Source organism: Microtus oregoni, unplaced genomic scaffold (assembly GCF_018167655.1).
Source record: "Microtus oregoni isolate MIOR12 unplaced genomic scaffold, Mior012 000000F_ref0000247, whole genome shotgun sequence".
NCBI lineage: Eukaryota > Metazoa > Chordata > Mammalia > Rodentia > Cricetidae > Microtus > Microtus oregoni.
This window is the reverse complement of record NW_024543059.1, coordinates 60,558,467-60,572,126: the sequence shown is the minus strand read 5'-3', so window position 1 is coordinate 60,572,126 and position 13,660 is coordinate 60,558,467. Positions and strand designations below refer to the sequence as shown.

The 13,660-nt window shown below is 45.3% G+C and overlaps 1 protein-coding gene across 2 annotated transcripts in view; it reads left to right on the top strand.

Moving 5' to 3' along the window:
• Nucleotides 1-13,319, top strand: part of Ddah1 (dimethylarginine dimethylaminohydrolase 1) — a 126,193-nt gene extending 112,874 nt beyond the window's left edge. The window contains exons 5-7 of one of the 2 annotated variants that reach the window (XM_041651054.1): nucleotides 7,473-7,616; nucleotides 10,277-10,336; nucleotides 13,170-13,319. In XM_041651054.1, coding sequence (XP_041506988.1) covers nucleotides 7,473-7,616; nucleotides 10,277-10,336; nucleotides 13,170-13,229 — 264 coding nt within the window. In that variant the 3' untranslated portion in view covers nucleotides 13,230-13,319. Of the gene's footprint in view, nucleotides 1-7,472; nucleotides 7,617-10,276 lie in introns of both variants that reach the window. The other variant, XM_041651064.1, reaches the window with a different exon arrangement.
• The last annotated feature ends 341 nt before the right edge of the window (nucleotides 13,320-13,660 follow it).

Below are 13,660 nucleotides of genomic sequence, written 5' to 3'. Positions count from 1 at the left end.
CATTGTTTTCTGTAATTAAACCTTTATGTTTCTGTAAGAGCAGAAAATATTGCATGCAGAGTAAAGATTCTGCTGTTTATAGCACACAATTATGGCAAATCTGTGTTGTTTCCTGCGGCTTTCATTGGCAGTGCGTGGGATGACAGCATTGTGGTGCAAGGTTCATGTTTTCGTGTTCAAGTTCAAGGCTTCAACATGAAGTCATGTAATACAGTGTGGGCAGGCATTGCTAGAAACACCTTGGATTCATCATACATTTGGTTTTGAATTCATTTTTAGTTATTGTGCTATTAGAAACCTTTTACTATTGCCAAATAGTAAATGACCCTCTGACATTCAGTTACATGACCCTATGTGGTGTCAAACCCTTAATTTAAGAACCTTTGGTCTAGATGTAAATGGTGGTAAAAATCTGAGTTAAGTTAAAAATGTGTGTTAATCCAGAAATAGTGGTATATGCCTGCAGTACCAGCTACTGCGTGTAAGGCTGGCCTCAGTCACATGGCAAGACCCCATTCCAAGCGGGGAAAGAGAACTTAAAAATGTGTTATGTGTTTAGCCTTTCCATGGAGGGAGGGATGATGAAACCCTCTTCCAGTATTCAGGACGATTGCACAACTCAGCAGAGCGCTCACGCCCATCATCCCAAACAGAATTCCAGTATTTCTCCTTTGTGTCCTTGGCGTTACTCATGAGCATAAACAGAGCTGCTGACCAGTGATGACACAGGGACACCACTGGTCTGTCACTTCCCTCAGATACCTAAGTTCTGCACCTTCAACAAAATTCTATGAGAATCCATCAGGAAATTACATTTCCAGTGAAGAGCATTGAACATTTTAATGTAAACCGTGTGTCCATCCTCATAGCAAACGTGAATATAATCTGTTTGGCAGAAGTGTGCCCTAATTTAGCAGTGCAGTACTTCTGAAGAGATCCAGGGAGCTAAGTGGTTGCTGTTTTCTTTTCCTAGATGCTGGGGTCCAGAATAGTTACATTGATTTATATGGGAACCCCACTAATGGGGTTTTCTTTATTCTGATCCAGGAAAAATAATTAGGATGCTTTTCTGAGTGCATGAACTCTAATCTGCAGGGAAGCCTTCCACTGCCAGGCAGGCTAGACTGCCAGTGTGGTGTACAATGGCCAGATTGACCCAGGACATCACTGCGAATAGGGTTTGACTGTTTGCCGTTTTTTTCACCTTGGCCCCTGCTCCTCTCGGCTCTAGAGATTGTAATGGCCTACACCCACTCCTTCTTCCCTTTCAAAAGCTTTGTTCTTTCTTTTACTTAAAAAAAAATAGTTTCAAAGAAATCAAACCATATGAATCAAACTCAAATGGCTTCAAATACCAGACTCTCTGTATCACATACATTTACACACAAACTTCTATGAATATACAAATGCCAAGGAAACTCTATAGGAAAATGTATTCCACCAGACGCTGCCAGTCTTACAGGTGACAAGATGGTAGTTTGGTGTGTCAGGATGAAGGTAGGCATTTGAAGACACGTGCATCCAGGCTTGAAACCTAGGTTGCCTGTCTAAAGGAGTGAATGACCTCACACATATTACTGAATTTCTCCCCACCTTGGCTTACATTCATTTAAGGATAGAGATTCTGTCACCCCATACACAGGGTTGCTGTGAGAAAGAGCATAAACACACCAATAAGTAGTAGTTGAATGTTATTTCCATTCTTCCCAACCAACGAAGATGTCTAAAAATCAACTGTCTCCGAAACCCAGAGAATTAACCACTGGTGGTGGGATTTAGGTTACTAGGATAGCTAATCTTGTCAACCTCATGATCTAGAACCACCATGGAAACATACTTCTGTTTGAGTCGATGAGAGTGAACCCAGAAAGATGAGGCAGAGCGGGAAAGACCTGACCTGAAAGTGGGCAGCAGCTTCCAATGGGATCAGGTCTCAAATTGTGTGCAAAGAAGAAAGCACCAAGCTCCAGCACTCAGGTGCTGACTCTGGCCACAGTGGCAGAGCTGTCCCCTGGCCCTGTACCTTGCCTTCTGCACCTTGGTTGACTGATTCCTTAAGCCGTGAGCCAAACTAAAACTCTTTCTGTGAGTTTCTTTGTCGGAGCCCATCAGGGCATAAAGGAGGTGATGGTGTCCACATTGCCCAGATCCAAGAAGCTTCCTGTCACAATAGGCAGCAGTTAAGGCAGAAAGTCATGACTAGTGACTGAGGGCTCATCCGTAAGTGAGACATCGATATCACCCTGTCCACCAAGGCTCAGGGAACACTGCAGAACAGGGAGCAGAAAGAACATAAGGAGGAACGGGAGAAGTCTTGTGGAATGCTATCCTTTGCACGTGATAAACGCTTTTACAAAGCAGGGGTTGCTCATAGAAGATCAAGACAGTCAACGCTCCAGCAGGGATGAGGAAGAACTAACTCTCACAGCCCGCCCCTAGCTGAGAAGCCATTAGCAGTTGATAGCTGTTGCAGAATAGAGTCATTTTTCTTTGGGAGTGTGGCCTTCAGTAGGTTGTCCGGGATCCATCCCGTGATTGGCCCCACACTTATGCTCATATGGGTAGCACTAATTGGATGTGGTGGGTTAAATGTTTTAAAGAGAGGAGGAGGCAGAATAAAATCGGGAAGAGGAATGTGTTGGAAGTGTTAGGTATATTTCTTAAACCGAGCCTCTCTGCCAACACAAATAATTCCAATCAGACCAAATTAGATTGAATAAAAGATGCCCACGTTTAATGTGGTGCTCCCCAGGTGGCTGGGAGCATGGCGAGGGTCGAGAAAGAGACAGCAGGAGAGACCACGTGAAACCCAGAGACCATGTGTTCCTTTTCTGGGCAGCAGACTAAATAGCCTGTGGGAGTGGTCCTGACCCTCCCTGGGGAGGGCTCAGTGCTTGGTGGGCTTTCTCAGAGGTGGGGTCCAGACCAAAGCAACCCCCAGGGATAGGGGGCTTCCAAAGATGGATGCTAAGTATTATATTGAAGAAGGAGGAAAAGGGGTATGGGGGTGGGTATAGCCAAAATACATTGTATGCTTACTTTGAAACTATCAAAAATTACAAATATTATTTTTTTTAAATACATATCTGAAGCCAGGCAGTGGTAGCACACACCTTTAACCCTAGTACTTAGGAGGCAGATGTAGGTGGGTCTCTGAGTTTGAGGCCAGCCTGATCTAGAAAATGAGTTCCAGGGCAGCCAGGGTGTTATACTGAGAAAACCTTTCCCAAAAAATAAATATAAAAAATGAAAATCTGAACCATGTGTGGTGGCACAAACCTTAATTCCAGTGCTAGGGCGGCAGAGGCAGGTGGATCTTCATGAGTTTGAGGCTAGCCTGGTTGACATAGTGAGTTCTAGGACAGCCAGGGCTACCCAGAAAAACCCTGGTTCAACAAAACAGAAAAGAAGAAAGAGAGACAGAAAGAGACAGACAGACAGCTTTGGACTCGCGGTGTGGCTTGGCTGTGGAGCTCTTGCTCTGGGTTTCATCCTCAGTACAGTTATTTCTTTAGTTAATTAGATATGTGGCTCTCAGGGTGTGTTCGTTCTGAGCTCATCTATGAGAGCCCATAAAATGTGAGGATGTGGTAGCAATTCTATAATACTATCCATAGTTAAGTTATATTGGCTCTGAGAGGATTGCCCAGACGTAGAGACTACTATACATTGCCAGGCTTTCGATAAACTCCTGATGCGCGATAAATCGATAGTTATTTCAGATACCTAGTAGCAATAAGGAGTGATCGTGCATTGTATACTGTATCTCTCAATGGGCTCTATTATTAATTGCTTTTCATATTGATTTCATTTTAATGTCTTGAGATGGGTATGTACATATATTATCATAGGAAGATCAATTGTGAGCAAGCCAAAAATATGTTTGGAATATTTCCTAAGCGTCTTTAAATACCTTCTTTATCTCTTTGTCTCAGTATTTGACCAATTAAGTCTTAAATTGTTCTGTCCAACCATACAGCCCAGGATTTTTTTCTTTTATGTAATTGCTGTAATACAAAGAAGGCATGAGTAAGAGGCAGAAAAATGGGGCTGCTGTCCAATCCTTTCAGTGAGAAAATTCCCAGAAATGTGGGAACCTGCCGGAAATGCCTGGCTAATGGGACCGGCCATGCAGATTCAGGCTGTGTGCCAGAATGTTCCCAATGGTTCCCACTGTTTGTGACAACTCCACCCTGGGGAGCAAGGCCACTCCCTCCAAGCCGGCAGCTGTGAAAGAGACACAGGGATGCTGCTGTGGCCAGGCCAGTGCCCAAAGTCCCTTCCTCTCTAGGACCGCGTGCCTTCTTGCTGAAGGTGCCTGGGATGAGAGAGGGTTGGCCTTCCCATGCTTGGCATCACTGGATTGTCACCTCCGGGAGGCAGCTCTTAGAGAGCCCTTGCACCTCTCTATTGGCCACCTTACACAGCCATTGTGCCTAGCCCCCAAGGGGACACCCCATGATGCCTGGACCAGATATCAATAGCTTCCCATCCTAATTATTGCCATTCTAATTAGGTTACTCAAAGGAAAATAATAAGTCCACTGACAAAAGTCAGATACAGCATTTGAAATGCAGCTTGTCATTGCAAAACCTTCCCCCACAGACTGGACAGCATAGCAAGCACTTAGTTGGATTTTTTCCAGTTGAGCCTGTAGCCTCTCAGGATATAGAAGAATCTGGTCCAGGAGGAATTTGGTGACGTGTGGAGAGTTTAGGTGCTCTCTGCTTCCGTTCTTGTGTATGGTGCTCCAAGCAGGAAGTTCAGTACTTACTGTTAAAGGAACACTTTACCAAGAATGCTGGTACACAGCCACTTCCTCCATCCTTAAGGGAAAAAAAATGCTGGAACACAAATCAGCCCAACAGCTGCATTCTCGGGATGCTTAAGACAACGTTCATCTTTTCACAAGACTGAGTAGAAGAAGAGAGAAAGGGTTGGTTGGCCTTGCCTTCCTTTGCGTGGTCCCTGGGACCCTGAGCCCTTTGAAATGTTGCCCTACCAGGGTGGACAGTATAAGTTCATCTTTGATATATATATATATATATATATATATATATATACACACACACGTGTGCACATGCATGCATAAATGAGTGCACACACACACATGTGCATAGCATGAAGAGATGTGATCCCCGAACCTGTCTCTGTGTGTCCCCTAACAGCAGATGCACTACTTTGTGTGTGTACATACGTGTGTCTTCTGCACCCAGCTGTAAGTGAACAGCAAACTATCTCACTGTTCAGACAGTAACCGTTCACAGGCTATGAAAATGAACACTCGGACAGGAAAGGGGAAAACTGCTCCTCAGTTAACATGGCAGAAATTCTTCGTGACTAGAATGAGCACCTTTGTCTTCTCCGTGAAAAAGAAGGGTTGGTTGGTTGTTGTCTACAGTACCCATTCTGAAGTCTTTTACAACGACAGACAGAATGTGGAACTTTTGCATTTTACTTTGAGTTGAACAGCACTGTTCACAGCTCTACATGGATTCTGTTCATTATTAAAAGTCATTTCTTATGGCACGGCTTATAATTTGCCACAAAACGATAATCAAGAAGGCCTTGATAAATTAATTGGAAGCCTCTCCTGAGGTAGCTCTGGTGATTTTGCTAAGGGATTTATTTTAAGAGGAACCCTCAGTAGAATTTATCAGTAAACTGCTTCATATATCCTCACCAGTAAATTATTTCCCCATTAAGAAAATTATAATTCTCTTCTTCCCAATAATGAAAGAAAAATGAAACTATCTTCAAACTATTCTGGCTTGGATGTTGGCCAGTAGTTTCTGGAATGCCCCCCTCAAAAGCCATAGTGCATAGAGCTCAGAAAAAGGTAATGAGGAAAAGCAGAGATTAGAATTTCAAATTAATGCCGTCAACTGAAGAAAACTCAAGTAAGGGCCAAAGAAGGAGAAGTCTGCTCCCTGGAGGAAGCTGATGCGGGGGAGGGACGGAGCAGGAAGGAAGTCTAGGCTCTTTCATTGGCACTTCCTGGAGTCTGCAATCATGGAGATTGTGGTGTGTTCCCTCACTGCTGAACAAAGCGTGAGCACTGAGAGCGGCCTTTCTGCTCTGTAGTCACCCTTGGGCTCTCGTGAGCCAGACGGACAGGTGGGAGATCTGTCCACCACGCTAATGTGGAGAGAAGATGCGGGCAAGGTCTCAGTGTGTGGTCTGAGCTGTGCTTCCTTTTCTCTCAGTGTAGCTTGTGTTTTCTTCTCCTGTAGATAGAAAATGCAATAAGTCATCTGTTTACCAGGAATTCAACTACAAACCCGTGGTGGGAGCATCCCACCTCCGTGTACTGAGCCAAAGCCTGCCCATGGTTCTCCCAGGTACTGGGGGCTTAAGTCCATGAGCATGGTGGTCTCTCGGAGGTCTCCGGTCATGGACCCCTCTGCCGTGCTTGGTGCTGTCTCACGAGGAACGTGAGAGGGTTAAGAGAGATGTTTTAGGAGTCAGACTTGATTTAAATCCCAAAATGGATCAAAGACTTCGGTGTAAGACCTGCAACTTCGTAACTACTAAAAGAAAACAGGGGAACACTTCAAATACAGGGAAGGCTGAGGGAACTCTGGCTCATCAAAAAGTAGAAAGGCATGGAAGGAGAAGGGGGGCTGGTCAGAAAGAGAAAGGAGGTCGGCAGGAGGGGACATGGCAAGAGAAGGGATAGGGGTGGTGAGTACAATCAAAATATATTATTTACATGCATAGAAACGTCATAGTGTATTCTAATAAAACATTAAAGTGGAAGCTTTGAGATCAGATAGAAAGCGTCAAGTGTTTACCCTGATACCCCACCTTATTAATGTAGTATAACTACCTACTCATAACTGTGATGTCCTATAAATCTGGGCCTTGACTTTAATGTATGCAGACAGTAAATTCTGTATGTTTGTGCATGTTTATGGCCACCTCTTACTGATCATTCTGATGGCTGTAGTGATCTGTCTTCCCTAAGACTGGGGCAGCCATGTTTTCTCAGCCAAGAATGTCCTCAAACCTCCAGCCAGACCTTCTGCACCCGACCGGTTTATGTACTGCTGATGTGTCTTCAGAGCAAAAGCCAAAATACAAATCAGTTTTAAAACTTAAAAACAGAAACAAGCACAAACTTGAAGAGAATGAGAATACGAGCCAGGCAGTGGTGGCGCACGCCTTTAATCCCAGCGCTCAGGAGGCAAAGGCAGGTGGATCTCTATGAGTTCGAGGCCAGCCTGGTCTACAGAGCAAGTTCCAGGACTGGCTCCACAGCTACTGAGAAACCCTGACTCAAAAAAAAAAAATGTGGCGAGAGAATTAGAACACTTGGTTTACTTCTCCTGGTTCTGGGTGACTGGAGGTGATGTCCGGGAGCCTGAGATACAGAAGGATCTAGGAGGCCTTCCAGGTCTGTGTCCCTTCCTAGCGCCTTCCTCCATGCGTGTGGGTGGATCCACTTAAGCCTGCTTTGTTTGTTTTTATAGATCATGCAGCAAATGAGTGACCATCGTTATGACAAGCTCACTGTGCCTGACGACATGGCCGCCAACTGTATATATCTAAATATCCCTAACAAAGGGCACGTCTTACTGCACCGAACCCCAGAAGAGTACCCAGAAAGTGCAAAGGTAAAGTCATCATCTCTGCTAGCTTCTCTGGGGACTCACTCATGATGGGGCAACAAAAGAGGTCGTCCCTTTCGCTCTACCTATCCAAACACTGGGACAGCGGGAAGGCTCCTTGAAAGCAAAGGGGCTGCTTATTTACTTCTCATTCGTGCAGAGCACACACAATGGTGGGGATGCTGCCGCCTGCTACTCAGAGGTTTCCAGAGAAGAACGCCAAGGGTTGCGGAGATACCTTAACCGCTAGACTTCTGGCCACTTAATCGCAAATCCCCAAGTAGAATCCCCCCCCCCCCACGCCGCACTGCGCACAAGCAAGGTGTAGTGACAGCACCTGTACTCCCCTCACTTGAGAGGGAGAAGCAGGGGATTAGAAGTTCAAGCCCAACCTCAGCTATACAGCAAGAGTTCGTGGTTAACCTGGGCTACACGAGACCCTGCCTCAGAAAAATAAAAATGAAAAAAAGAACTCCCTCCTCCCCCAAACCCATGCTCCAGCTCTCAGTGTGCATCCAGCGCCTGCCACCTTATCAGAGCCATTTGCTTTTCAAGGCAGCGGGGACCGCACATCCTGGTGGTGGGAAGACAGGGAAGGAAGGCATCTGGCACACTTGCAGTCAGCTGGAGTCTCTGGACCTGGCTTTTTTCCTAAATGAAGGAAATCCCCCTGTCTCAGGGCAGTCTTTCATCTTGTTACTTCTCTCTGTTTCATCACAGAGTATATAACCAGCTCAGCCCCTGAGTCAGGGCATTCTGAGCTAGGCATTCTGAGCTCAGCCCTGCCCAGAGCTACATGACATTTATAAGAAATGCTATAGAAGGACATTTAGTGGTCATTGATTTTGCTTTTATGTCTTATGCTTTGAAAAATGCAGCATTGTTTTATGCTATTTGTCTGAGTGTGTGGGGTGTGGGAGGGTGTGAGTGTGCATGCATGTGTGGGTGCATGTGTGCGTGCATGTGTGGGTGCACGTGTGTGTGCATGTGTGCATGCATGTGTAGGTGCATGTGTCAATGCATGTGTGGGTGCATGTGTGAATGCATGTATGGGTGCATGTGTGGGTGCATTGTGCATGCATGTGTGAATGCATGTATGGTGTGCATGTGTGAATGCATGTATGGGTGCATGTGTGCATGTATGCATGGGTGCATATGGAAGCCTAAGAACAACACTGGGGGCCACCTACTTTTTTGTTTTGGTTGTTTTGTTTTTGTGTTTTGGGACAGGAGTCTCTCCCAGGCCTAGAACTCACCAAGTAGGCCAGGCAGACTGGCCAGCAATTCTGGGAACGTGCCACAGGTCCACTGCCCCATGCTAGGTCACAAATGTGCATCACCACACCCAGTTCTTTCTACATGAGTTCTTGGCAAAGGTCCCCATGCTTCAAGGCACGTACTTTACTGACTGAGGAAAGCCATTTCTCAGCCCTTGCTCTACTTTTTGCATAGGCAGGACTATGTTAGAGTAGGCTCATCCTCTAGTCCTTAGTACCATGAAAAGAGGGTTGAGGAATGGAGAGGCAGTTTTGTTCTCCTACCATAGCAGAAGTGTGAGCCTAAAGAAAACAGAGGACTCCCAACCAGATGAGGACTAAAATAGCTCCTGGGTGAACAGCGGATCTTACACTCTGTGTGCTGGGATGGTTAGCAATGCAGGTTCCAGGGCTCCCAGCTTAGAATCTGCAATATGAACAAGTTGCAAGTCCACACAACCTACTCGGAGGACTGCATGCCTCCTCAGCCTCATTGATCACCTAGCAACAAAATGTAGTTAACTGCCTCTCAGTTCAGCCCTGAGTCCATCAACAGTAGAATACCATCAGTAACCCCCTTGTTCACCGGGATCTTACGGGCCAGACACTGTGCTAAGCATGCCTTAAACATGCTCTTTAGTCCCAGCAGTGGCCCTATGGTAGGCATACTCCAGCCTTCCAGAGAGGCGCACAAGCTTAGAAGGGATGTCACTTTACTGGAATGGCAGTAGCAAGTTGTTGGGACTGGATTTGGAGCCCAGATGGCTCCTACACTCTAGCTGATGTGCTGAATTTTAGGGTACATGATGTTTCTGAAAGAATCAGGGCAGGTTGTTTTTAAGCAGTGTTTTCAAGTAATTTTGTTTTTTAAAGTGTGTTTTTGATCACAGGGGAAAGAAATCTGTGGACTGTTAATTAGACGTTTTGACACGTACTTTCCACTATGATTGAAAGATGATACAAAATTCGCACCTATAATTTAAACACAGTGTGACCAGCAGTGCGCACTTAACTTACACGCTGTCACATTCTCCCAGCAGAGTTGGTAAGGAAAGAAACATAAAAGTGTAGTTAGGGTCCATGAGAGTGAAGAGAGGGAGGGATGTTCAAACTAAACACACAGCCGTGGAGTTCTGATTATCGCTTACTCTAGGAACGACAAGGGCAGAGCAAAGGTAGCTCCGGGAAGAGCCGAGTTGGTGACACATCCTTCACCTTGAAGTTAAAGCATAGTATTCTAGCAGTACCTGTGGCCAGCTCTGGGGTAGGACCGTGGACGTGTGTACTTAGGCTTCAATGGCTGAAAAACAGAAATATATAAACTAAATTAATTCTGTCCCTGAGAGCGGTGGAACAGGCCAAACCGTAACCTTCTTTCTCCATTCCCTTCTTGATTCCCGGTATCTGCAGGTTTATGAGAAACTGAAGGACCATCTACTGATCCCCGTGAGCAATTCGGAAATGGAAAAGGTGGACGGTTTGCTCACCTGCTCTTCCATTTTTATTAACAAGAAGGCAGACTGCTGAGCCCGAGAGTCCCTCCCCGGCGGCCAGCGAGGTGGCCCAAGCCAGGCTGATGACTCCGTACCCACTTCTCTGTTTTCCTTGACAATCTATTGTGCCACCGGGCTACTAACTCATGTTTACAGAAAATGAAATTAATTCCAGTTTTAACGGCTTCATTTTCCATGCCCTTCTTCACCTCAGCGGTGGTAGCTAACCTGTGGATTGCTAAATGAATTAAACAACCTAGAAAATTCAGAACTAATGAATTATTGAAATGTGAGATTAATAGTGTGGGAACATTTGGTTTAGTGTTTGTTATTAGTGCGGGAATAGCTTAATGGCAGGGTAGTCTAAAGCCTGTCTTCCTGATCAGCAAGATAAGCAAGGGACTTTTTTTTTCTTTTTTGTATCATAAATCACATTTGGTTCCTGTGAAATTCCCTGGCCCATGGAGTTTTCCCATTCTCCTCTCTTCTAAAATCTGAAAACCTTTCTTCCAGGTACTTCCTTTGGCCATTCCCACTTCTCTCCTAACCACCTTGACCTTGGATTTGTCCCAGGTCTTGCAGTCTGGGTGCCTTCCTGAAGGTCCGCCTTGGCGGCACTCCTCCTCTGCCCCATGGCCACATCTCCTGCCACCACCACCAGCAGCCCTCCCTTCCCCTAGAGAAGCACAGTGGGCCCTCAACAGACCTGTGGCCAAAGTCAGAATGGCTGGTTGGGGAATAGGAGCCTCACAGAGGCATCTCCTGATAGGGTTTGCAGGAGATCTGAATGCCGGAAGAGCTTGTTACCACACCTAGAAGGGTAAAATCAGCCCCAGGTGGTTGGTATGGGATGTTAGACCCAACAGCATGGGAAAACCCTTAGGACATCTTAGAAAGACTGAGCCACTTGCCATGATTTTGCCTCACGACTGGTCCTATAAGAACATGGAAGAAAGTCTTTCTCTGCCTCGCCCCATCCCCCTTTCCAGCATCTTTCTGACTCACCTTGAATCTCCTTCTTAGAATCATTATGATCTTGAAAAGTCATTTCCTTGTAAAGAGGCATAGCATCTAAAATGATTGTTGCTGGTTTGGTAAGAGTCAGAGGGAGCTGCCTCCACCCGTGGCCTAGGAGCACAATCAGGAAATGGTTCCTAAAGTCAACCTCCAACAATGCATTAGTCTCCCTTGAAAAATCCATGAATGTTTACAGTGGAATTTGGCTGAAACTTTCCTCTCTGGCCTTCAGATTACACAACCTCGGCTCACACAAAGCTGAAACAGGTCTCTTACCAAGAACAATGTGGCAGCAAGGGGGGAGGGCAGAGCATTCCTTTCCTTAGTGCTGGAAGAATCAGGCTAGCCAGGGGCATGGCACTTTATAAGGAACAGGGACCCAGCCAGGCTCTTCATCAAACTTCCGGGCACTACTATCTTGGCTGCACAACCTGCAGTTTGTCATTCAGTGTTTAAAACTGGGAAGACAAAGAAAGATTCCTTTCGGCTCTATCCCTTCTCACCTCCCTTTGTGATCAGTGGTCCTTGTCTTGATGAGCAAAAGAGGATTGCCTTTACTGCCTTCCCCCTCAGCAGATGGAAGAGAGTAACCCCTGTGGGAATCAAGACTTCCTTTACTGCTGTTTCTCTTTGGCATTTATTTGACAGTTTTCTGAAGAAATATGTTCCATCTCTTCCTTGTTGCCTAACTTAACACTCATATCACAAGCAAATATCTAACTATGTACTTCTTGTGAATGAACCATATCTTGATCACTGTCATATTTCAAAACATCTCATCATGGATGAATAATATGTTTTTCCCCAGGCAAATGATTATGAGCCACATATCCAAGTTAATAAATAAAAAAAAAAGGGTTCTCAGTGAATATGATGGCCCTTTGGGGTTAAATTTGGCTCTATACTGGCAAAAAAAAAAAAAAAAAAAGGCAGAAACTCTCCACCACAGGAAAAGCAGCCCATTGAGCCAGTGTGGGCTCACCGACTTGTAATCGTCATGAGCATTCTGCCTATCATCCTGATTACAGAACTGTTCTCCGGGGTGTGGTCCATTACAAGTGGATAGATCTCTCACTGTGATGATTTCTTCTACTGAAGGTGGTTTTCCCATCCCTCTTTTTGTTTGCTTTCCTCTTTCTTTGTCTGTCTTGGGAAATTGTTTGGAATCTATGCCTCTGCCCCATCTTATTCTGCTACACCACATATCGGGCTGGCTGCTTTGGGTTCTCTGTGTGAACAGTGACACGGAAATTCAAAATACTTGCAGCACACACAGTAGCCTCGCTTCTTTGATGTTTTCTTCAGCATAACGTTGTCTTGAAAAGGAAAGATGTCATTCCCCAGGTTCCCCTCTCGTCCATTGTGGCTTACAAAGATGGAAACACTAGCAAGAATGCTTTTTGACATAAAGATATGAGGAATTCTATTTAAGTAAGTATAAGTCGAGTTAGAATTATTGAGTCAATAGGATTTGGTTTAATAAAAAGATGATCTAGAAGGATCATTATTTGGCATTGTGTCTTTAACTGTGTTAGGCTGCTGTGGGAATCAGTGGCAGATCTCTCTACAGTGTGTTAGTTACTCTTCTATGCTATTAGGAACCAATTACTAAGGCCATCGTCTCTCCATGTCTAAGAAGGGAAAATGAAATAGTCTAGTTTAACAGTGTGGTTTGTGTAGGATTGCATGTTAGCCTCTGTGATTATCCACTCTTTAACATGCTGCAGGATTCAGACATGATTTCCATGGGGTGTCAGGTTTGTGCTTTTTTAATCTTGCCTGTCTTCTTCCAGGCAACATATGGTTTTCCAGTCCGTGTGCCAAAGCTAGTCATGCCTCCCACAAGCCGTTAGTCCAGAGGAGTTGTGCACCCCTACTAGTTTCCTGTCACCCGCTCCTGATGTGTACCAGTCGTGACAGAATAAAGTGTGCATCATGCAGTGCCCAGTGGTGTCCGGCTCTTCTTTTCCCCTGTCACCCAGAGGGCCCATTTCAGCTTCCGTCTCAGTTTGTGGCCCAGCTGGATGACTCATCTGTGTTTGTCCATGGTGGGAGATAAAGGGGAGTGGCAAGAGGAAGGAAAGAAGGAGGAGAAAGGGGACGAGAGAGGATGAACATGGTCAAAGTCCATGATGTCCTTACAAGAAAATGTCCTGATGAGACCCATCTCCATGTACAGTGACTACCCAGCAATAAAATGGCTTTGAAATGAGTTTTGTTTTTAATTTGGTTTACAGTTATCATTTTAAGGACGCTTGAAGGTTATTTGTTATGAGCCTTTTGT